The sequence below is a fragment of the Penaeus monodon genome, chromosome 10, assembly GCF_015228065.2.
Source record: "Penaeus monodon isolate SGIC_2016 chromosome 10, NSTDA_Pmon_1, whole genome shotgun sequence".
Taxonomy (NCBI): domain Eukaryota; kingdom Metazoa; phylum Arthropoda; class Malacostraca; order Decapoda; family Penaeidae; genus Penaeus; species Penaeus monodon.
In genome coordinates, this window is record NC_051395.1 from 50,796,845 (window position 1) to 50,821,844 (window position 25,000).

At 38.3% G+C, this 25,000-nt stretch overlaps 2 protein-coding genes across 2 annotated transcripts in view; one reads left to right on the forward strand and one right to left on the reverse strand.

Annotated features, from left to right (window-relative positions):
- Nucleotides 1-16,684, forward strand: part of LOC119577695 (myosin-IIIb-like) — an 84,598-nt gene extending 67,914 nt beyond the window's left edge. The window contains exons 21-32 of the mRNA XM_037925251.1: nucleotides 508-673; nucleotides 1,145-1,251; nucleotides 1,773-1,807; nucleotides 1,839-1,880; nucleotides 2,706-2,867; nucleotides 5,318-5,430; nucleotides 6,718-6,900; nucleotides 8,136-8,315; nucleotides 9,891-10,003; nucleotides 12,348-12,425; nucleotides 14,126-14,323; nucleotides 14,735-16,684. Coding sequence (XP_037781179.1) covers nucleotides 508-673; nucleotides 1,145-1,251; nucleotides 1,773-1,807; nucleotides 1,839-1,880; nucleotides 2,706-2,867; nucleotides 5,318-5,430; nucleotides 6,718-6,900; nucleotides 8,136-8,315; nucleotides 9,891-10,003; nucleotides 12,348-12,425; nucleotides 14,126-14,323; nucleotides 14,735-14,996 — 1,639 coding nt within the window. The 3' untranslated portion in view covers nucleotides 14,997-16,684. The remainder of the gene's footprint in view (nucleotides 1-507; nucleotides 674-1,144; nucleotides 1,252-1,772; nucleotides 1,808-1,838; nucleotides 1,881-2,705; nucleotides 2,868-5,317; nucleotides 5,431-6,717; nucleotides 6,901-8,135; nucleotides 8,316-9,890; nucleotides 10,004-12,347; nucleotides 12,426-14,125; nucleotides 14,324-14,734) is intronic.
- A 2,266-nt stretch (nucleotides 16,685-18,950) lies between these two features.
- LOC119577696 (long-chain-fatty-acid--CoA ligase 1-like) overlaps nucleotides 18,951-25,000 on the reverse strand; it is a 63,478-nt gene continuing 57,428 nt past the window's right edge. The window contains 7 exon segments of the mRNA XM_037925252.1: nucleotides 18,951-20,225; nucleotides 20,635-20,808; nucleotides 21,389-21,463; nucleotides 21,465-21,533; nucleotides 22,501-22,628; nucleotides 23,075-23,225; nucleotides 24,400-24,550. Coding sequence (XP_037781180.1) covers nucleotides 20,088-20,225; nucleotides 20,635-20,808; nucleotides 21,389-21,463; nucleotides 21,465-21,533; nucleotides 22,501-22,628; nucleotides 23,075-23,225; nucleotides 24,400-24,550 — 886 coding nt within the window. The 3' untranslated portion in view covers nucleotides 18,951-20,087.

Here is a 25,000-nt window from a genome sequence, read left to right on the forward strand (position 1 = left end):
TATATATATATATATATATATATATATATATATATATATATATATATATAGTATATATGAATAATAATACTGATAATGATTTATTCATACTGAGTCATATGATGTACATAATGAATAATAGTGATGATAATGGTAATAATGGTATATTGATGATAATAATGGTGTCATTGGTAACAAGATTAAGATAATACTGATAATAACAACAGTAGCAATGATAATGAAGAAGAAAAAAAAGGTGATGGTGATGATTATGATAAAGATGGTGATGGAGATGATAATGACAATCATAATTATACTAACAATTATATTAAAGATGTTGATAGTGACGATGAAGATAACAAACAACAACAATAACAACAACACCAATAGCAACCAACATAAATAACAACTAAAAAAGAACAGGACACAAATAAAAAAAATATTAATGATAATAATAATAATAATAATAATAATAATAAATTAATAAATAAACGCGAATGAAACCCGAAAAAAAATCCTCGTCAACAGATACTGCTTCTTGGCGTTCAACTTCGACGAGCGAGTGACAGCCTCGAAGGAGAACTGCCGCCTCCTCCTGATCCGCCTTAAGATGGACGGCTGGGCGATCGGCAAGACGAAGGTCTTCCTCAAGTACTATCATGTGGAGTACTTGGCCAAGATGTATGAGAAGCAGGTGAGGAAGGAAGGGGAGAGAGGGTGGGGAAGGAGGAGAGAGGGTGGGAGTGGGTGGGAGGGTGGGGTGGGAAGGAGGGTGGAGAGGGTTGGAGGGAGGATGGGGTGGGAAGGGAGGGTGGGGTGGAGGGGAAGGAAGGTGGGAGGAAGGGAGGAAAGGAGGGGAGGGAGGTGAGGGGAAGGAGGGAGGGTGGGGTGGGAAGGAGGGATGGGTGAGTGATAGGGGAGAGGGAAGGGAAGAGGGAGAGGGGAAAGGAAGAAGGGAGTGGCTGGGAAGGAGGGAAGGGAGTTAGGAAAGGAGGGAAGGTAGGACAGAGAAGAAAGGAAAGAGTGAGAGTGAGCAAGAGAAAAGGACAGGAGAGTGAGAAAGACAGATAGACGAGGATAGAGAGAAGGAGGAAGAGAAGGATAGTAAGGAAGAGAGGGAAGGAAGGAAGGACAGAGGGATTAAATAAACTAAATCTCTCCCCAGATCCGACGAGTGATTCAGGTGCAGGCGTGCGTCCGGCGGTGGCTGGCCCGCGTCAGGTACCAGAAGCAGAAGTGGGCCCTCGCGCGCTCCGTCATCACGCTCCAGAGGTCAGAAACTTCCGGGGTTTTTTGTAATCTTATTTTTGTTTGGGGTTTTTATGTCGAGTGATTTTTTTTTTGTTTGTTTGGTTTTCTTTTATTGACGTGTTCGAAGACTAGACAGAAATATAAACGCACATACACACATATACATATACATATCCACATACACACATATACACATATATATATATATATATATATATATATATATTTATATATATATATATGTATATATATATATATACATATATATATATATATATATATATATATATATATATATATATATATATTTATATATATATATATATATATATATATATACATATACATATACACATACACAAGCGCTAGAGCGAACTCGCACAAACACACACACACACACACATACACACACACTTACACAAACACACACACACCAGATCAGACTTAAATAATAATTTTAAAAAAATCTAAATCATACATCCTTCTAATTACCCCATCTCCTCCCCCCTTTCCCCCCTCCCCCCCACCCCCACCCCCCACAGGTACACACGAGGCTGGATCATCCGCAAAAAAAAAAAACCGGCAGCCATCCCCCCCCCCCCCCCAAGGCCCCCCCCCCACCACCGAGAAGACGCAGCAGAAGGATGCAGGTAAGGGGGAGGGAAGGAGGGAGTTAGGGGGTATGGGGGAAGGAGGAAGGGTGTGAGAGGGTATGAGGGAGGGAGGGAGGGAGTTTGGAGGTATGGGGAGGGAGGGAGGAAGGGTGAGAGTGGGTATGGGGGAGGGAGGGAGCTTGGGGGTATGGGGAGGGAGGGAGGAAGGGTGAGAGTGGGTATGAGGGAGGGAGGGTGTGAGAGAGGGTATGGGGAAGGGAGAGGGAGGGTGTGAGAGGGTAGGAGGGAGTGTAGAAAAGGTGCAAAAGAAGGGATACGGGTGTAAAGGATATTTAAACGAGGTGTACAGAAGTGCGAGAGGAGGTGTAAGGGGAGTGTTTAAAAGGGGGAAAAAGAGGGGAAGAGCAAAGGCATGTGAGAGGGTTGAGGGTGATCATTTGAGGGGAAAAATCGGTCTGCTTATGTGCCGATTTCTCTCTGGTCTCGGTGGGGAAAAAGATAAATGAATAAAAAAATAATAAAAAAATAATGACAGTGGGAACCTTAATAATGCTGTACAAAAATATACAGAGAGAGACAGAGGGGAGGGGAAGAGAGAGAGGGGGGAGGGAAAGAGACAGAGAGGGAGGGAGAGAGAAAAAAAAATGAATGAAAGAATGAATGAATGAAGAAGAAAAACAAAAGAAAATGTATCAAACAAGCTCCCCCCCTTCTCCACACAAAAAAAAAGATAATAAAAAAAAATAATAATAATAATAAAATAGAAATAGAAATCACACACAAAAAAAAACACAGAATCACACACACACACGAAACGCCACGCCCTCCTGTTTTAAAACCGACGGCGCCTTCCCTCTGTAGCGCAATGGATGAAGGCGAAGATGATGGGCGCCCTCGGAGCTCAGTCCTCGCTCGACGCTGAGCCCAAGAAGGAGGCGAAGAGGGAGGCCCCGAAGCCCCCGAAGACCCCGAAGACGAAGGAGACGATGACGGAGGAGGAGGCGGCCATTGTTATCCAGTCTCGTAAGGCGAGCTCGATGCACGTCCCTTGGAGGCGGTAGTCGTAGGATTCGCGGCAGGATTTGGATGCCGCGGTGTAGGATTCGGTTCCTTTTGATGTAGGATTCGATCCCTTTTGATGTAGGATTCGATCTCTTTTGATGTAGGATTCGATCCCTTTTGATGTAGGATTTGATCCCTTTTGATGTAGGATTCGATTCCTTAAAAGAGGATTCGATCCTTTTTTTTTATGTAGGATTCGATTCCTTTTGATGTAGGATTCGATTCCTTAAAAGAGGATTCGATCCCTTTTGATGTAGGATTCGATTCCTTTTGATGTAGGATTCGATTCCTTAGAAAAGGATTCGATCCTTTTTGATGTAGGATTCGATCCCTTCTGATGTAGGATTCTATTCCTTAAAAGAGGATTTGGTCTCTTGATGCAGGATTCGATTCCTTAGATTTAAAAAAATATATATTTTGAATTGGGTTGATCCTTTTAGATAAGATCTGATCCCACGAAACCGGATGCAGATCCTCATGAACTGTAGTAAAGGAAGGATACTAGCACGTATGCATGTTTTGCTGTTTATACACGCCATGCTCTGTTTGCGCGCGTCGGAATGTGTTTCCTTGTGTTTAGCGTGGACAGCTTGTGACGCAGTTTGATCCCGAGCTTAATATCCTAGGATGTGTAGTATTTTATTCTGTATCGCATTAAATTCAGTGTTTGTTCCTAATTTAGGCATTGGTATGAGCATGTGTACGTTCGTAGTACGCTAGCATGGAAACGCTTGATCACACACACGAATTCACACTCACGCTCTCGTTCACACTCATACTCACAGTCAGTCACACTCACACACACATACGCACTCACTCACTGACTCACTCACTCACTCATTCATTCACTCACACTCACTCACTCACTCACTCATTCATTCATTCACACGCACACACACACACACACACACTCTATAAATCCATAAATAAATATAATGATACATTTCAATTTGAACATGTGCTGAAAATACCTTTAAGATACATAAGGATGATATATTTCGGAATATACTCATAACTATACGCAGTTATCAAAGTCATTTAGAATTGCATACTGAATACACTATCCATACATTATTACTAAATATTATACAATTTGATCTTCTCGTGTCGTGAAAACCAAAACTATACAAGTTATTTAGATAGATAGATAGATAGATTGATTGATAGAGAGATAGACAGACAGATAGATTAATAGAGAAACAGACAGACATAGATTTCATATACATTTCATGATAGTCTTTTGAAAGACTGAAAGTGTACCGGCATATCTAGAAATACATATAATACACATATTAATCTTGAAAATGATATATTTTCCTGTATCTAATCGAACTAAAGTCTTTTTAGCTGTAAATATTATTTAATGAAAACAAATGCAGATATAATCACACTTTAAGTCTTCTTAGTTGTTAATGTTATTTAGTGAATACAAAACGCAAATATAACAAACTTAACACGAAGTTTCATATATTCATCATATATGTTCGCAATAAAACCTTCTTTTAATACAAAAGTATTTAATTAACGGATATCACAGCACATATCTAACACCATATTGCGTCCCCGTATGTTATGAATTTAATATAAATATACCACCCCGTATCATAATATATCTACCATATTTATTCACAACAAAACAGTTTTTATTAAACTTTTTTTTTTTCTAACGGAAATCACAACACACTTTTATAGCATCAAAGAACCATAGATTTAGCATCAGATATAACCACCCTGTATCATATTTCCCATCAATATTCGCAACAAATCTATTTTCTAAACAAAATATCTTAAAACGAATATCCCAACACAATTCAGCATCAAGAAACGCCACATTATATCTCTCTGTGTTATAAATATACCTTAAATAGTATATCAAGTATGTCCATCATGTGTCATATCCAACATAAATATTCGCAGCAAAAACAATTTTATTGAACAATATTTCCTTAATATTAATATTTTATTAATATTACTAATATTAATGTTAATATTTGCCAACATAATTTAACATTTTTTTTTTTATTAATTAATACTATCAATATTGATATTAATATTAATAATAATATTAATATTTCCCAACACAGTTCAAAATTATTATAATCATTCTTTTGTTATTTTCATGACTATTTTCTCATTATCAACTAATATCATCAACATCAATATTAATGTCCATATTCATATTTCTCAACATAATAAAAAAACACCTTTTTCAGTCCACCACACGTACATTTTTTTTCCTTTTTTTCTTAGCTCTATCCCATTCTTATATGGGGTCGCCAGTGATCACGTTTGTGGTTCTGGTAGATATCTTTTATGGCCGGATGCCCTTCCTGACGCCGCCACCCACCACACGTGCAATATACAGCACAAAACATCCTTTTTTTTTTCCCCTCATGCCTCTTTCCTCGCAGATTTCCGAGGACACGTGACGCGGCTGGAGTGGGGGCCGGCCCTTGAGGAAAGACTGAAGAAATTGGTCGAGAAGCATATTGACAACGCAGAAGAAGCTTCGAAGGCTCTGGAGGTAAGTGGCCAAGGCTGGGGGGACCGTGTGTGTGTGTGTGTTTGTTTGTTTATTTGTTTTGTTTGGTGTGTGTGTTTGTTTTGTTTTGTTTGGTGTGTTTGTTTGTTTATTTGTTTTGTTTGTTTTGTTTATTTGTTTTGTTTGGTGTGTGTGTTTGTTTTTTTGTTTGGTGTGTGTGTGTTTGTTTTGTTTGGTATGGTATGGTGTGTGTGTTTGTATGTTTGTTTGCTTGCTTGTTTGTGTGATTGTGCATATTCGATATATGGAGTGTGTGTAATAATGAAATTTATTTTGTTTTTAGTTTTTATATTATTGTTATGATTATTCTTACTATTAATTTAGTTGTTATTGTTAACATTGCCTTCACTATGCTTACGATCAGAGTTATCATAATTTGTTATGGTAATACTGGTAATCCCTCCTTTCTCACACAAACTTCCATTTTATTTCTCCCTCTCTCTCTCTATCTATCTTTCTCTTTCTCTCTCTCTCTCTCTCTCTCTCTCTCTCTCTCTCTCTCTCTCTCTCTCTCTCTCTCTCTCTCTCTCTCTCTCTCTCTCTCTCTCTCTCTCTCTCCCTCTCTCTCTCTCTCTCTTTGTTATTTAATACGACTTCCTATCCTTCCTTTTCCTTTCATCTCACCTTTATCTTTTTCTCCCATTTTCTCTTTTTCTGACACGGTCTTCCATCTCTCATTTTCCTTCATTTTCTCCCATTTCTCATTTTCCTTTTTTTCTAACACGACATTCCTTCCTTCCTTTCCCTTCCATGTCTCCTTTTTTCGTTTTCATTTTTTTCCCTTTCTGACACGACCTTCCATTCTTACTTTTCCCTTCCATCTCTCATTTTCTCATTTTCCCCTTTTCCTCCCCATTTCTCCTTTCAATTTCTAACACCACCTTCCATTTGTTTTTTTTTTCCTTCCATCTCTCCTTTTCCCCTCCCCCTCCCCCCCATTTCTTCATTTCACTTTCTAACACGACTTTCGTTCTCTCCCCCCCCCCCTTTTCACCATTTCCTTTCTAACACGACTTTCCATCTCTCCTTTTCCTCTCTCTCTCTCTCTCCTTCTCTCCCTCTCCCTCTCTCTCTCTTTCCCTCTCCTTTTCCCTCTCCATCCCTCTCCCTCTCTTTCCCTCCCTCTCTCTCTCTTTCCCTCTCTCCGTCTTCCTCTCCCTCTCTTTCCCTCCCTCTCTCTCTCTTTCCCTCTCCTTTTCCCTCTCCATCCCTCTCCCTCTCTTTCCCCATCTCACTTCCTAACACGGCCTTCCCTTCGCGCGTGCCTAGGCGGAGGGCCTGTCGCCAGAGGAGGCGGCTATGATCATCCAGAAGTTCTGGGGAAGACACAAGAAGGAGAAGAAGAGGAAGAAGGAGGAGGAGAAGGAGAAGGACACCCTCGAACCCAAGAAGGACCTTGGACGCTACACCAACAGCAAGAAAATGACGAGTCTCATTATGTTCTCCGAGAAGGTAGGGCGTTGTGGTTGGTGTCGCGTTGTGCCTTTGGGTTGTCTGGTTTCGTTTTCGTGGTTTCTTGGTTTCGGTCGGGGTTTTCTTGGTTTCGTTTTCGTGGTTTGCTTTTCGTATTTTCTTTTTTTTTCGTATTTTCTTGGTTTGTTCGTATTTTCTTAGTTTGTTTTTCTATTTTGTTTTATTATTTTTATTTTTTTATTCGTATTTTCTTCTTTTATTATTTGTTATTTTTTATTATTCGTATTTTCTTGGCTTGTTTTTCGTATTTTCTTGGGTTTGTTTTCCGTATTTTCTTGTTTTTTTCGTTTTCTCTTGGCTTGTTGTTCGTATTTTCCTGAAGTTATTGAAAAAGAGACTACAGTTTCGAAATCCACCCGGATTACCTCTCCAGGTGGATTTCGAAACCGTAGACCCATTTTCAATATATATATTTTTTTTTCACTGTAGGTTTTTTTACCATAGTATCTTCACGGAAGATTGATTTACTATTCAACTAATATGTTTTAATATATTGCTCTTGATTTATATACTTTCATTCATGCACAGTGAACATACTTCAAATTGTATTTCGAAGTAAACATACTCTCAGCAAAGCCATATGTTTATATTATATAAAGAAAGAGTGTCAAATATACTTATGCAAACTTTCGTGTATCAAAATTTAGCTAGATCGTTTTTTGCATAATATATTTAGACAGTACCTTACTTTTAAAAGTTATATATTTAAACTATACTGAAACAATTGCCCATTAATCAAATCAGCATAACTATTTATTTCTCATGTCTAAGCAGATGTAAACAAATAACTCTAGATACTCAGATACCCTTCAAAAAGAATAATTTTTTAAATTGGTCACCGCTTAGACGAAAAAAAAATCGCCCCCCCCCCCGAAAAAAAGAAAACTCGCCCTTCCCCCACAAAAAAAAAGAAAAAAAATTGCTCCCCAATTTTTTGGACCTCCCAAGAAATTACGCCCCCCCCTAAAAAAAGAAAAAAACTCCCTTTCAACCGAAAATCAGCCAAAAACGCACTTAAACTGACGCATCTCTCTCTCTCTCTCTCTCTCTCTCTCTCTCTCTCTCTCTCTCTCTCTCTCTCTCTCTCTCTCTCCCTCCATCTTCCTTCCTTCCTCTTCCTCCCTCCCTCTCCCTCTCCCTCTCTCCCTCCCTCCCTCCTTCTTCCCCCCTCCCTCTCCCTCCCTCCCTCCCTCTCCCTCCCCCCCCCCCCACAGGTGCACATGTCCAACCAAGAAACCCACAAGTACCTCCGCCGCCACAAGGCCGGGATTCGCCTGGAGGAGATCAAAGCCGCGCCCAAGGACTACCAAAGGCCCAAGGGATTCGACCACATTCCGCAAGTCATCCACGAGCAGCGGAAGAGAGGATCCCAGCGGAAGTCAGGATCCACGGGGGTGAGGAAGGGGAGTGAGGGGAAAAGGTGGAGTGAGGGAAAGGGTAGGAGAGGAAGGGTAGGGAGTGGAAAAGGGTAGGAGTGAGGGTAAAAGGGGGTCGGGAGTGAGGGGAAAAGGGGTAGGTAGGGAAGTAGAGGGGAAATGGGGTAGGGAGTGAGGGGAAAAGGGGGTAGGGAGGAGGGGAAGGGGTAGGGAGGAGGGAAGGGGGTAGGGAGTGAGGGGAAAAGGGGGTTGGGAGGAGGGGAAGGGGGGTAGGGAGTGAGGGGAAAAGGGGGTAGGGAGTGAGGGGAAAAGGGGGTAGGGAGTGAGGGGAAAAGGGGGTAGGGAGTGAGGGGAAAAGGGGGTTGGGAGGAGGGGAAAAGGGGGTAGGGAGTGAGGGGAAAAGGGGGTTGGGAGGAGGGGAAAAGGGGGTAGGGAGTGAGGGGAAAAGGGGGTAGGGAGTCAGGGGAAAAGGGGGTAGGGAGTGAGGGGAAAAGGGGGTTGGGAGGGGGGAAGGGGGGTAGGAGTGAGGGGAAAGGGGTAGGGAGTCAGGGGAAAAGGGGGTAGGGAAGTGAGGGGAAAAGGGGGTTGGGAGGGGAAGGGGTAGGAGGGGGAAGGGGGGTAGGGAGTGAGGGGAAAAGGGGTGGGGAGGGGAAGGGGGGAGGGAGTCAGGGAAAAGGGGGGTAGGGAGTGAGGGGAAAAGGGGGTAGGGAGGTAGGGGAAAGGGGGGTAGGGAGTGAGGAAAAGGGGAGGGAAAGGGGAGGGGTAGGAGTCAGGGGAAAAGGGGGTAGGGAGTGAGGGGAAAAGGGGGTAGGGAGTTGGGGGAAAAGGGGGTGGGAGGAGGGGAAAAGGGGGTAGGGAGTCAGGGGAAAAGGGGGTAGGGAGTCAGGGGAAAAGGGGGTTGGGAGGAGGGGAAAAGGGGGTAGGGAGTGAGGGGAAAAGGGGGTAGGGAGTGAGGGGAAAAGGGGGTAGGGAGTGAGGGGAAAAGGGGGTAGGGAGTGAGGGGAGAGGGTAGGGAGGAGGGGAAGGGGGGTGGAGGGGGGAAGTGAGAGGGGGTAGGGAGGGGTTGGGGGGTGTGTGTGTGGATAGGTAGTAGAGAGGATATGAGGGAGGGGGGGAGGAGGGGGTAGGGAGGGGTGATGTGAGGGGGGGTCTTGGGTTGTGCAGGGTGTGAATAGGAAGTAGAGAAGATATGAGGGGGGGTAGGGAGGGGGGGTTTGGGTTGTGGATGGTGTGGAGAGGAAGTAGAGAGGAGATGGTGGTGATTGGGTAAGTGGATCGTGTGGATAAGTGTTGAGAGCCTCTGTGTGGAATTTGTATGCATGTGTACGCTATATCGAATACATAAACTGTTCTTATTGATATGCATTCATGTAAATATATGTATATGAGAGAGAATGAGGGAAAACAAAGACAGACAGACAAGACACACAGACAGACGGACAAGACACACAGACAGACAGATAGATAGATATAGAGACAGAAAATATATAAAATCATATAAGTGATCTGTATTCCTCCGCCTACTTGATAAGCATGAGTGCATGATGCGTGATCGTAAATTTTAATCATAAATCCTGATTCATATTCTCTTTTTCTCCTTTTTTTTTTGCGCAGCCGATTTCCGCCAACCGACCTGTCATCAAGATCACTTCAACGGACGAAAAAATCTCCGAATATTACGATTTCTTGCAAGAGGAAATGAGAAGGTACGTTCAACTCGTCAACCTCCGCAAAGGAAAGTAGTGCGCGAGCGGTCCTTTGTTTCTTAATTAATTTATTTATTGATTTTTATTATTATTTATTTTTTCAAATTCTGTCTTCTCTTGTTTTATAGAGAATACCTTTTTTATGGCGTTGTTCCATGATTTTCTTTATTTTTTTTTATTGTTTTATAGTTTCCACTACCTCTTTTTTTATTAATTAACGTTTCACACTATAATTTTCTGTCCTCTCTTATATCATACTTTTCAATGTTCCTTTTTTTTATAGTTTTACACTTCATTCTCTAAAGTTGAGAAGATTATGAATGAGAATGAATAATTTCGCAATACAATATATCTGTTTTGAAGTTATTCATGTCATGCCATTCATGACATGAATAACAATTCATGAGTCTTGTTTCAGCATTGTCACAAATATCATTTTAATTTTCATTTCTTGGCTTGCATAATGTATTTTTTAGTTTGTCTGTATAATATGATGTGCCAACGAATTAAAGTGGCATTTCTCTTCACATAACTTTCTATAAAGGCATGCAATAGCATAATGTTGCAAAGGCACGTCGTAGTGTTTAACTCTTTGAGGCAAAAATGTCCCAAATTTGTCACGTCCCTTTGCCGTGACTCCTTGTACTGCCGTGGGTTAATTTCACCTCATATTTTATTCATTTATTCATTCATTCATCTTTTTTTTTTAGGTTTAAAGGCACACACGTTTATTTCCTAACTTACTTATCCATGGCCAAGCAAACGACCATGCTTATGGAGTGTGGTATTTGGCCATTCTCTCTGTTAAAGTGTGTCAACCTCTTTGTGTGACTCGAGGTGAATTTTCCCTCTGGAAAGCTTGTGCCTCAAAGAGTTAAAATATGAAATAAGAAAATAGAAAAAAAAACACGAATGAATATTTGTAGGAATGCACTTCTTATATATATAAAAAAAGGAATTTTTAGAGACAGAAAGAAAAAAAATCAAAACACGTATATAAATCTCGAGATATGTGTTGCTAACACAAGTGGCGAGAATGCCATGTTTTCATACGGTAATCTACAGTAGGGAATTAATTAGTGAATCCATTTTAAACATGTAACGATAAAAATACACACATAAAAAAATAAGAAAAATCTGTTTCCGAATTTTCTGTAGTTTTTTGAGGGGGGCAAAAGGAAAAATTATTAAACTTGGTTAACGGTACCCTTTTCCTACTTACTATGTAATCCTTCATTTTATTCTTTAAGGAAAACAGTATATACAAATAAATGGATAAATCTAATATGAAATAATTAATTTCCTCCAAGTATTATTCATAACTACCTTCTGAAATTAAGGATAAGATTAACGTTAGGAAAAAGAAAATAATTTCTGTTGCTCCAGATTATCAAAAATATCAATTATATCTTAAAATGAGTCATTACTCTATCATCACCAAACGTTCAAAAGATAATTTGTAAAGATAACACCTAATTAATGCCAAAGATTATTCTAAAATCGGTCAAATTTCTCCCCACTATCTATTAACCAGATAAATAAAACCTGAAAAAAAAACTATTCAAAAAAATATATAATTTTAAAAGCAGGTCAAGCTTTTTCCACTAACCTTTACCTTCTAACAGATCAACCAACGTTTTCAGTAATATTTAGGGAATTAAATCAAGTTCTTCCTACTATTACCTTCTGTAAGATGAAATCCATACTAACTAACTCTTATCTTAAATATATATATATATATATATATATATATATATATATATATATATATATATATATCGGTACATAGGTAACATAAAATATATTAACTTCCTACCCACAACCTCTTAACTTCCTCAAAATAATAACACAAACAATTACAACTTCAAAGCAAAGAAATATCTAAACCAAGTTCCTTCTACTAATTTTTTTTAACATTTTAAAAAGAAATGAAGAAAAATTGACACAAATACAATATGACTAAACAGATTGGCATTATTACAGCAACAACCAAGAAATATCAAAACCTTGAACATTCTAAAGATGATAAAGATACAAAAAAAATTGAAAACAAAGAAATATTTAAATCAACTACCTGCCACTAGCAACACCCTACAAACAATAACTTAAAAACAAAACAAAATACTTAAATACAAGTTCCTTCCACTAACTTATAACATCCTCCCAAAAAACAACTTCCCACAAACAATGACAACTTTAAAAACAAAACGAAATACTCCAAACTAAGCTCCTCCCACTAACTTTTATAACACCCCAATGACAAAACAACTTCCCACAAACAATGGCGACTTAAAAAACAACTCGATAACACTTCGAACCACTAACCTTGTTTCCTCTCACTTAGTCCCACACCGGACTTTAACCCAGACACTCCCTGGGACGCGCCTTTGGCTTCGAAAATCCAGCGCCCAAACCGGCCGAGGTCAGTCTGCTGTTGTTGATGCAGTAGCGCAGTGTTGCTGGTCTAGAGCTGATTTTAGGCTAGCTTTGCTAAATTCTACACTTTTTTTTTTTTTCTTTTGTTTTTGTTTTCCAGGTTTTATGCTTGGTGTCGTATTGTTTTTTGTTTTTGTTTTTCGTGGATTTTTGTTGATCTATCGTATATGTATATGTATTTTTTTTTTCTTCGTTTTCATTGTTATCATTGCGGTGGATAGTATTATTGCTCTCAAGCATTATGATGTTTCATATATGAATGTGCTTACATACGTACAAATACATACACAGCCTCACACATACATACGTGTGTGTGTGTGTGTGTGTATATAATATATACATATATATATATATATATATATATATATATATATATATATATATATATATATATATATATATATATATATATATATATATATATATATATTATGTAATGTATACACACATGTATATGTTCTCTGTGTGTGTGTGTGTAAGTTAGATACATACATACTCCAGTTAGGTATACCAGTATGTAGTTCATTAATATTTTCATAGATTGGTAAAACGTGAAAGATGAGATAGACATGTGCAAATATAACGAAATAAAACTGAAACAGAAACAATTTACAAGCCGTTTCGTCTAAAATTTCTTGTGTTCTCATGAAGATATATGTGTGTGTGTGTGTGTGTGTGTGTGTGTCGTGTGTGTGTGTGTGTGTGTGTGTGTGTGTGTGTGTGTGTGTGTGTGTGTGTGTGTGTGTGAACTATCAAATTACAACAGATTACACGTTAAGGCACAAAAAGATATATGGGTCTTTAAAAAAGAGATCATCTATGAATCCTTAAACAGTGTTCTTCATTTTTTAAACTATAGTTCATATACTTTCAAGTTCGGTTGGCAGATTGGGCATTCACGTACGCTATACATACGCTGGTAAATATAATATAAACACTGGCTGAGGGTAAGTATACAAATACATAAACCTGTACATACATTATCATATAGAAAAAATACAAAAATTTACAAGAGCATTCTCACTCACAAGCAACACATATTCGGCCTCAATATAAAACGAAACTAATCCAACTGCGCTTTTTCCTATAAAGGTCAGTGATGTTGATAACCCCTTTCTTCGTGGTGTGAATAACCTCTTTTCCCGTTGTGCAAATAACCCCTTTTCATGTGGTGCGAATAATACCTTTCCCTGTGGTGCAAGTAATCCCTTTACACGTGGTTCGGATAACCCTTATCCCCGTGGTGTAATTAAGCCATTTTCCCATAATAATCCTCTCTCCTTGTAGGTCGAATAATCCTCACTTTTGGTGCGAGTAACCCCTATGCCCTTGGTGCGAATAACCCCTTTCCCCGTGCTGTAAAAAGCCATTTCACCGTGGTATGATTAGCCCCTTTCCTCATGGTGCGAATAAACCCTCTCCTTGCGGTTGGAATAACCTCTCTCTCCCCCAGTGATGCAAGACGAAGAACTCCTTTCTTATAGTACTAATTATCCCTTTTCTTGTGGTTCGAATAACCCCTGTCCCTGTTGTACGAATAACTATTTTCCCCCTGGAAGATATGTATGTGTATATATTTCCCCTTGGGAAAATGGTTTCCCCGCAATATGAATAACCCCTCTCCTCGCGGTGCGAATAACTCCCATCCTTGTGGTACGAACAACCCCCTTTTTCCTCTTGGTTCAGAGCTGCTGAGAGTGCGCAGAATGTTGAGAGCACCGAGAGCAAGGTGGATCTTCGGCAGGAGAAGATGAAGGCGGTGAAGGAGGGCCTGGTGAATCAGAACATGGCAAATGAGGAGAAGTCGGAAGAGCATTTGGTCAAGTGGAAGGGCGCGGTAGCGTTCGGCGCCGGCGTTCCCCCGCCCGAGCTGGTGCCCAAGGGGTGAGTAGGGGGGGAGGGCGGAGTGTGTGTGTGTGTGTGTGTGTGTGTGTGTGTGTGTGTGTGTGTGTGTGTGTGTGTGTGTGTGTGTGTGTGTGTGTGTGTGTGTGTGTGCGTGCGTGTGCGTGTGCGTGTGCGTGAAAGAGAGAGAGAGAGTGTCAGCGTGTGTGTGTGTTCTGCATGTTATTATAAAGCACTTGTACATTAATCTGATAGCGTGGAATAGAAGCCACACACCACAGGCATGGATTTAATGTTTTTTCTCTCTCCTATGCATGAGTGTTTATAAAAAAAATCCAATAATAAAAGATATTAACTCTCTCTCCATCTCTATTCTTTCCCGCTTTCCCTCCTTCCTTCATTCCTCCCTCCCTCCTTCCCTCCTTCCCTCCCTCCCTCCCTCCTCCGCAACAGGCGCGTGACCCCAACCACCAACATGAAGGCGGCTTCGGATCTTCGCCAGATGCTTCGTTCGAACGGAGCATCGGCCAAGGCGAAGGCCCCGCCCCCTCCTGCCCCCACAGGCCCCGGCAAGGTCTCAACTGACGACGATGTGGGTCCTTACAACTTCAGACAGTTACTGAGGAAGACCAACTACGCTCCTACGGATACTATTAGGAAGAGGCAGCTAAAGAGGGACGGAGTCAATGGGTATGGATCAGAGTACCAGATGTAAATCATGAACTATATTAATGTAAAATGTATTAATGAGAGTGTATTTATTTATGTACTTGTTCTATCGACCTTCGTGTTGTTGTTGTTGTTTTTCGTTTGTACCTCCCGCCTAACGGTAATGAAGGAGGATGATATATAGATATTTGAGACAATATTTGAATATAAGAGAGAGAAATATAGACCATATTATCCTTAAATGTTTATTCGCCAGATAAAACCCGCCCACCCCTTTAACGCCCCTGTATATGCCCTGTAGTAAGTCGTATTTCACCCTCCAAGAAACAAAACAAAAAAAACAGAAACCCCCATCATAAAAAACCCTCCTTTTTCGAATTAGGAAGTGAAAACAAAACTCCATCCACAGTAGCACCTATTTCATAATATAGAAAGAATCCTAACATCTTTTCTCACCACAGAGAGTAAGCAAGCAGTACGCCCAACCCCAAGATACAACAGCCTCTCAAGATATTTGTTTTTAACTCTGACACCGGGTTAAAGGCAGATATTTGCAGATTTCTGTTATTGTTGTTGTTATTGTTGTTGTTTCTCAGTCTTAACCCCCCCCTCTTTCCTCTTTCCCTGAGCCTGAGCCTCCCCAACCATTAAAATCATAGCCATCTATATATACACTTTTGGCATATATATATAGATCCTTTTTCCAACTAGATTGATGCTATTGGTAGTAGTTATCTTGAGAATTATGTCAATAGATTTAATGATATGACAACAGTTGCATCACTGCAAAGAAAATTCTATCAATAGACTTTGATTTGTGTTTCATAATTACCCATTTAAATGAAGTGTAGGTTCTCTTCACTGTAGGATTATCCTCTCAGTAATAACTGTGTATGTGTTCTGTCATACATATTCCGTCGGTTATATTTTTTTTCGTTATTAATAATTACCTTTGAAAAAAAAAAGATATTTGTGTACCGTAAAAGTGAAAAAAAAAAATGTATTGTAGTTGTGAAAAATTGCGAGTTATGCAGTGAAAAAGACGGATTTATAGACTGTAGTTGTATAAAAAAAATAAGGTTTGTGGATCGTAGCAGTGCTTTAGCTGTGAGGAAGAAAGGGGTTATGTACCGTAGCTGTGAAAAGGGGGAAGTTTATGAAACGTAGCAGTGAAAAAGGAAAACACTAATGTACTGTAGCTGTGAATAAAGAGGTTTTTATGTTCCGTAGCAGTGAAAAAAGGAGGGATTTGTGAAAAATAAAATAGGTCCATGTAGAGGTCTTGTTTATCATGTTTATAGCGATGGAAAAAAAAGAGATTTACGTAGGTGGTTTTCATGCTAGTCATTTTGCTCTCGATTCAAAGAGCTCTTAATATTAATGATTATCACTTTCTGATTTATCCTGTTTGGTCTGTGAACGAGATTTTGTTAGACAAAGCCTTATAAAAAATAATTGTCTTTAGGTTTCGCATTATAGCATTATGCATTCAGGTTGATCTAATGTGTTTGTTATCCATATTGGCATTCATTCAAAAGATAGATTGAATTGAAATTACATTTTTTTTTTTAATTAAATGAAACTGAGATATTCCGAGTTATTGAGACAATACTCTTACGTGTCTGCCTGTGTTATAACTATTACCTTCAGTGACTGAAAACTTTTGGATGAAAAAGGCTTGTGTGAGAGAACAGTATGCCAGCTTTTATCCCAATAAAGAACATTATCAAAGCATCGCTTGTGTTACTTCATCCTTTCGGTATAGATAAAGCACAATATGTACTTTTCAGTCGAATTAGCAGCTTCTGTGGTCGATAAGTATTCTACACGAGGATAAAATATGTACTTTCCATAGAATCTCCCTTTCACTACCATCCTATCTTATAATGTCACATGACCGTTGAAATCTTAGACTTTTTGCTCTAAGAACTGCTTTAAAACACTTTCACCACAATACTTTTTCGTTGTGCTATATGATTTTTTATGTATAGCACACCGATTATTTTAAAGCATCAACCATTAATAATTTCCATAAAGTAATTTTCACTTAAGAGACTCATTTTCATCTTTGTACCTGACTTGCTCGTCCCTTTCATCACTATTGTCACTATCATCATGAATATTAAAGACTATCATTTTAATCCCGATTCTCATCTCATTACGACATTCGTTTAAAAATGACTTCTTTCTTTTTTCCTCATTTTCAATTCATACCATCACTATCATCATCCCTTCTCTTTCCTTATTACCATTCACTCTATCATAAGATCTCCCTTTTCCCTCCTTTCTCGTATTTATCATCACTTCGCCATAAAACTACTCCGTGGTCTTTCCTTACTCTCATTATTATTAAAACGCCGTGTTCTCTTTTCTCTCCCTCATCCCTTTTGATTCCTAATCTAAACCATAACTTTAAAAATATTCTTATCATTACTATTATCTTCACTCCTAGATTCCTTTTGTCTTTCCTCTGTCTCCTTTACACTATCATCACTCTATACACCCTTTTCTCATTCTGACATTTACTAAATAATAATAATAATAATAATAATCCCTTCTGTTTCGCTATCATCTTCCCTTTAAAACCTCTCCCTCATTTCATCCTCCTCTTCGTGTGCAAATACTCCCAAGGTAATTACAAGCATGAAGTGTTTTGTGCTTTATTTACATCCATAACATTTCATAGTATACATAGAAACCTACGATACACATTTAATTCCAGTGAAGAGTCACACGCGAAATCACAATATATGACTTAGTAGACTGAGGACTTTTATCTACCCAGTGATAACAGTTAGGACACGCCTGATGGTCGAGAAAGTTATCAAAATTGTGTAAGTGATTTTGATTCTGATTTATTTATTTATTTGTTGTACCAACCACGTGAGTTTTTTCTTGTTTTTTTTTGTCTTGCTTTGTTTGTTTGTTTGTGTGTTATTTCGTCTTTTTTTTATTTGTTCATTTTCTTTTGGAGGATCACGTGGTGTTGGATCAAAATTGTGGGATAAGAGATACAAGAATCATTTCATGCAGTGTATTTGCTCTGCGTTCAGGCGTGGTAGTATTTAGTACAATGTTTTTTTTTTTTTTTTTTTTTAATATGTACTTTTTTTTTGTTAGATATGGCCAGTAACAAGTACGGTTTTGACAGAGAGAATTTTTTTGGGATTTATACGTAGATTGCATATATTGACACATTTCTTTTCAAATAATATATCTAAATGTGTGAATGATTCTTCTGATAATGAAGAATGTATTCACACAGGATGGATTTTCCTTTACAAATAATAATAGTAATAATATAAAGAATAATGATAACTTCCTACAAACTTCAATTTTCATTTTCCCCCCTATTTTAATACTAAGTCTTGGTCTCTCGATTTCCTCACAGATAAGCAGAATTTAAACCGCTTCCGTGATTAATTAATGCTAAGTGACCACTTCGAGCTGTAAACAATTAAACGAACATCTTAATTATAGGTGAAAATAATTAGATTTCAATAATCACCCTGTTATTGCTCGGAATTACAAAACATAATCATTCTTTCAACAAAACTTGAAACAGAATTCATTATATATATATATATATATATATATATATATATATATATATATATATATATACCATACATAATTCACATATGAATGATTATAAAATTGCAACTGATGAACAGCAAGGAGTGAATATTTAAGCACTAACTGGCAATGTAAGGAGAGTGATAATCGTAAACTTCTATTCTGTAAATATACGAAAGCATGGCAATAAAAGCACTTTTTTCCATCCTTTTCCTAATAATATTAATGCACTACTGCTCCCACAGTTAAACCCCAGCAACAACTATTGTATACAGAAGTACAAACTAAAATTATCAACAACTGAGTATTTCTTCCCCCAAAATTAAACACGAACAGAAAAAAAAGAAAAGTTATATTCACGTCTTCACATATATATAAAAAAGAAAATGGGTTGTTATGGTAGACTTATATATAATTTTTTTTCTTCAAAGATTTCTATAACCCTAAAATCAAGAACGTTTAAGTAAAACGTTTTTATTACAACCACATAAGTTGAGCACCGGAGGCTTAGCGCCTCATCAGCTGGTTCAAAACTTGACTAGAAATACTGTTTTTAATATATATAACAGACATTACTTTGCATTACCATAACATAAGTATTAATAATATTACTGGATATCTGACGAGACAGTTGCTTGCTTTACAGATAGGATTAAAAGAGTGATATATTGATATGAATTTACAACTATCAAATTGAATGATATACATGTTTTTTTTTTTTTTTTTTTTGTAACTCTGTTATATGAATACAAAACTAGATGCACTGTACATCTAAAACCTAGTAATCTATTCAACGGAAATGAAGATCCAATAAGCACATTCGCATCATAAACTTAAACAAAAAAACAAAAAAAAAATCAACTTTATAAATAATGCTTGCTATAGTATAAATCGAGGGGAATCCAACCCCTCTGTAATTGCACAATGCACCGATATATGTTAAAAATCACAATCAAGTTTCCTTTTAAAACTGATTTTTCCTCAGTCTCCAATAGAAAAAAGACGAATCACTTTTGGATATTAATATTCCTTCTTTTTATTATTATTATTACAAAACTTTCCACTGTATTTGCAATTTCTTTGAGGAACAAAGGTTCTACCTCCTGTAGCCAAATTATAGAGCAGGTGCCAAAAAGAACAGTTTATATTGCAAGCTATATAACCACGACCACTGTGATGCCGTCTATCTTGTAGACATGACATAGATGATAATAAACTTCTCTTTTTTTCATATCATTATCAAAGGCGGCCGCCGTCATACACAATCAACTTATTCTAAGTTATCTAGATGATCATTCGAAACTCACTTCTAATTAAGTAGTCATCTAAAGTTCTCTTGGATAGAAAGAACATTATTGAGGCACGAAAGTCAAATAGTCTCATACTCATATATACACGCACACTGAAACACCCAAAATTTCTTCTTCTTCTTTTTTTTTTCAAACCTTCCTTTCTCGTATATATATATTCTCATCCTCCCAATCACACCCTTAAACCCTATTCTTCCAGCTCTCTTTCACATACTTTCTTTTATTTCTCTTTTTTTTAATCTTTAATTTATTCAGGCGAGCTTAGCATACATGTCATCGATTTGGGGAGTGAAATACTTCTTGAGCTGAGGTCGCTTGGATTTCAAGGTCGGGGTGAGGAGGCCGTTCTGGACGCTGAAGAGGTCGGGGTGGAGGTAGATGTCCTTCACCTGTCGGAGGAGAGAGGAGGGGGAGGGGGAGATGGAGGTAATTATGAGGGTAATAATAATAATAATAATGATAATGGTGATGATCATCATCGTCATCGTAATCGTAATCATGGTGATGGGGATGGTGGTGATGATGTTGGTTTGATGTTGATGTTGATATTGATGTTGATGTTGATGTTGATGTTGATGTTGATGTTGATGTTGATGTTGATGTTGATGTTGATGTTGATGTTGATGTTGATGTTGATGTGATGCTGATGCTGATAAGATAACGATAACGATAACGATAACGATAACGATGACGATAACACCAAGAAAAACACCAATAATAATCATAACCATAACAACAATAATAATAACAACACAAAAAAAACACACACACACACACAAAAAGAAACCACCCACTCACCTGTTCGAAAGACTTGAGCCCAGCCTGTTTGCCAAGGTTCACTATATCGTCCATAATCAGCTGTTTTACGTGTGGGTTGGCGCAGAGGACAGACAGCGTGCCCGGAATCTCCTGTTCCCGCGCCCAGTTTTTCACTGCCTCCACCTCTGGCACTATGATCGCTACGACACACGACTGTGGAGGAGGAGGGGGGGGAGGTGGATTAATTTAGGTAGTGGAATAATAGTTTTTTTTTTTTTTTTTTTTTTGGGGGGGGGAGGTTTGTTTGATTGTTTGTTTGTATGGAGTCGGTTGTTGGGATCTGCATGTGTTTTTTTTTTTGGGGGGGGGATGATTTAAAGTTTGTTGGGGGGGGGGGGATTGTTTTTTGTTTGTTTGTCGGTTGTTGTGATCTGAATGTGATTTTTTTTTTTTTTTTTTTTTTTTTTTTTTTTTTTTTTTTTTTTTTTTTATGGTCATTAACGATGTTTAAGACATGTATCTTATTCTAGATGAATCAGGGTTTATCAGTACACCACATAAATCGGTCTAACAAAAAGATAAATTAATTAATAAGAAATGAAATTACTTAAAAAATGAAAAAAAAAAAAAAAAAAAAAAACAAGACTGAATTAAAGAAAATCGAACTGGAATCAAATCAAATTGAATCCTAATTCACCCCCACTCAAAACCGAAACAAACTCAAACCAGAATTAAACCCCAAAGACATTATATATATATATATAAAAAAAAAAAAAAAAAATCGACTCTTTACCTTCAAACTCTCTCCATGGACAAAGACCTGTGCGACGTACTGCGATCTCACGTAAATATTCTCGATTTTTTCCGGGGGCTATGTATTCACCCTGGGACAGTTTGAAGATGTGCTTCTTGCGGTCGATAATCTTCAGGGTCCCACTCTGAAAAAAAAAAAAAAAAACGTAAATAAATAAATAAATATATAAATTAATAAATAAATGAATATATAAATTAATGAATAAATTGATAAATAAATTAATGAATAAATTGATAAATAAATTAATGAATAAATTTATATATAAATTAATGAATGTGAATAAATATATAGAGAAATAATTGGTAATTAGGTAAATAAGGGTCACAATCTGAAAGTAAATACATAATTAAATAAAGAAAAAAAGAATTGATAAATAGCTAAATAACACCATCTTCTGGGTTCCACTGAAAAATAATTAATATATATATATATATATATATATATATATATATATATATATATATATATATATATATATATATAAAGAAATAATTGATAAATGGGTAAATAAAACCATCGAGGTTAGTATTTTTTTAACGATTTTTGAAGTTTGTTGTTTATATTGTTTGTTAAGATGATAGAGCGAAAGAAAGAAAGAATTACGAAAGTGTAAGTTATAAATTCTAGTTCTCTCTTCTCATTTACATATATCTATGTCTGTACCCCATCTCTTTCTCTTTCCTTCTCTCTCTCTCTCTCTCTCTCTCTCTCTCTCTCTCTCTCTCTCTCTCTCTCCTTCTCTTTCTCTCATTCTCTCTTCTCTCTCTCTCTCTTCTCTCTTCTCTCTCTCTCTTCTCTCTCTCTCTCTCTCCTTCTCTTTCTCTCATTCTCTCTCTCCTCTCTCTCCTTCTCTTTCTCTTCTCTCTCTCTCTCTCTCTCTCTCCTCTCTCTCTCCTCTCTCTTCTCCTCTTCTCTCTCTCTCTCTCTCCTCTTTCTCTCTTTCTCTTTTCCTCTTCTCTCTCCTCTCTCTCTCCTTCTCCCTCTCTTTCTCCTTCTCTCTCCCTCCCTCCCTCCCTCTCTCCCCTTCCCTCCCTCTCTCTCCCTCTCTTTCCCCCATCTCTCTCTCTCCCTCTCCAGAAAGTTTTACTAACCGGCAGCCACTGGCCAATATCTCCTGTGTGAAGCCATCCTCCAGCATCCACCGCCTCCTTCGTCTTCTCGGGGTCCTTGAAGTATCCTTTGAAGACATTGGAGCCCTTGATACACACTTCGCCTTGTCCTGTAATAAGGAAAGAAGAATGAGGATGTTGGTACAGGCTTTTGATGGCTGGGTGTTTGTGGGTGATTGTGTGTGTGTTTTTTTTTTTGTTTTTTTTCAGAGACGTATATTTCATTTCTTTAAATGATTGCTTGCGCATATTTGTGCGTGTACATACATGTGTGTGTGTGTGTGTTTTTCAAAGATGCATATTTCTTTTCTGTAAATGATTGCTCATACATATTTGTGCATTTACGTACGTATGTGTGTGTGTGTGTGTGTGTGTGTGTGTGTGTGTGTGTGTGTGTGTGTGTGTGTGTGTGTGTGCATTTACAAATAGATAAGGATATAAATCATAAAAAAATACCCATTCTAGTACATAACAAACATGCACATCCCTCAAACATATCTCTGTGATATACATCCAGTATCGTATCCCACCGCTGCCACCAAAAAACCTTCCACACCTTGAGCAGCGTAGTAATCCATGTCGGGAACATCCACCAGTTTAATAGCATTGCAGGCGATCGGTGGGCCCACGTGGTCGGGTCGGTAGTCTCCCTGGATAGTAAGCGTTGATGGGGCCCCACACTCTGTTTGTCCATAGCCTTCTACTATCTGTGAATGGTTAGAGATGAGGGGTTATAGTGTGTGTAATGAGGCTGGTGAGGTACAGGGAAGTATATGTATATGATACTGAATAATTTATGATGTCTAAATAATTTACTGTAATGAAGTTTCTTTTTTTTTTTTTTTTTTTTACCAGGGTCCATTGTATACATATGAAAATATACATTTTCTTTTACCAAATACTAGAACAAAATATTGTTGACACATCACAGTATATTTCAAATAACCTCTTGCACCAATATCTTTTATACTCCAAAAAAATATATAATGCTTAAAAATCAAAAATAAAATATCTCCTTATTTTTTACCTAGTCCAAATATACACAAAACTGACATGATATTCCTCTCAGTCGAAATAAACTCACCAAACAAGGAACCATTATTTTCTCTCACGTCAGATATATATACCAAACACCAGACACATTCCCCTCATTGTATATGCAAAAAAACGAACCACCAAGCTGAAAATTCCTCCACACCAAACAATGAACTGATATGTTCCCCTCCGTTCCAGTGTATGTGATACATGGTCCTTGATATCTAGCACATTTATTTGTTTAAACCAATAACCATTCCAATATATAGACCAAACAATGAACCAATATTTCCTCCTCATTCCGATTATATACACCAAACAATGAGCTGATATATCCTCTTCATTTCGAATACATAAACCAAACAATAAAATGACCTTTCCTCCCACACTTCCAACACACAAACCAAACAACGACCTGGTATTTACCCACCCACCCCCACATTTCCAGTATATAACCAGACAGTAAACTGACATTTCCTACTCACTTCCAATATTTAAATCAAACAATGAGCTGAAATTCCACCCCCTTTTCCAATATATAAACCAAACAACGAACTGATATTCCCCCCCCCTCATTACCAATACATGAACCAAACAGTAAGTTGACATTTCCTCCTCATTTCCAACACATACACCGAACAACGAACTAACCCCCCCCCCCCTTCTCCCTCTCATTTCCAAAGCACACACACCAAACAACGAACTCCCCCCCCTCCCCCCTCCCCCCTCCCCCTCTCCTTTCCAAAACACACACACCAAACAACGAACTGACACCCTCCCCCCTCCCCCTGACCCCTCTCATTTCCAAAACAGACACCAGACACACAAAACCCTCCTCCTACTCACCACACAGCCAAGCGCGACTCTCATGAAGGTGAGGACGTTGCCTGCCAGAGGAGCCGAACCCACGACCAGGAGGCGCAGTCGCCCCCCCATGCCGTCTTGCACTTTCTTGAACACCAGCTTGTCCCAGATCGACGATCTTCTGACCACCCCCCTGAAGAGGAGAAAAAAACATTTGAGTGAGTTTTGTGGTGAGGTTGATGGGATGTCGCCTGTACTGCATTTCTCTTCTCCCTTTCTTCTTCTTTTCTTCTCTTCTTCTTTTTCTACTTCTTCTTTTCCTTTTCTTTTTCTTTTTCTTTTTCTTTTTTCTTTTTCTTTTTCTTTTTCTTTTTCTTTTTCTTTTTCTTTTTCTTTTTCTTTTTCTTTTTCTTTTCCTTATCTTTTTCTTTTTCTTTTTCTTTTTCTTTTTCTTTTTCTTCTTCCTCTTCCTTCTCCTCCTCTCTTTACTCTTTCCTCTCCTTCCCTCTCATCTCTCCCTCTCTCGCTAACTCCTTCACAAAGAGAGCCCCCACTCCACCCCCCTCCCTCCTCCTCCTCCCCCTCCCCCTCCCCCCTCTCCTCCCTCCTCCTCCTCCTCCTCCTCCCCCTCCCCCTCCCTCCT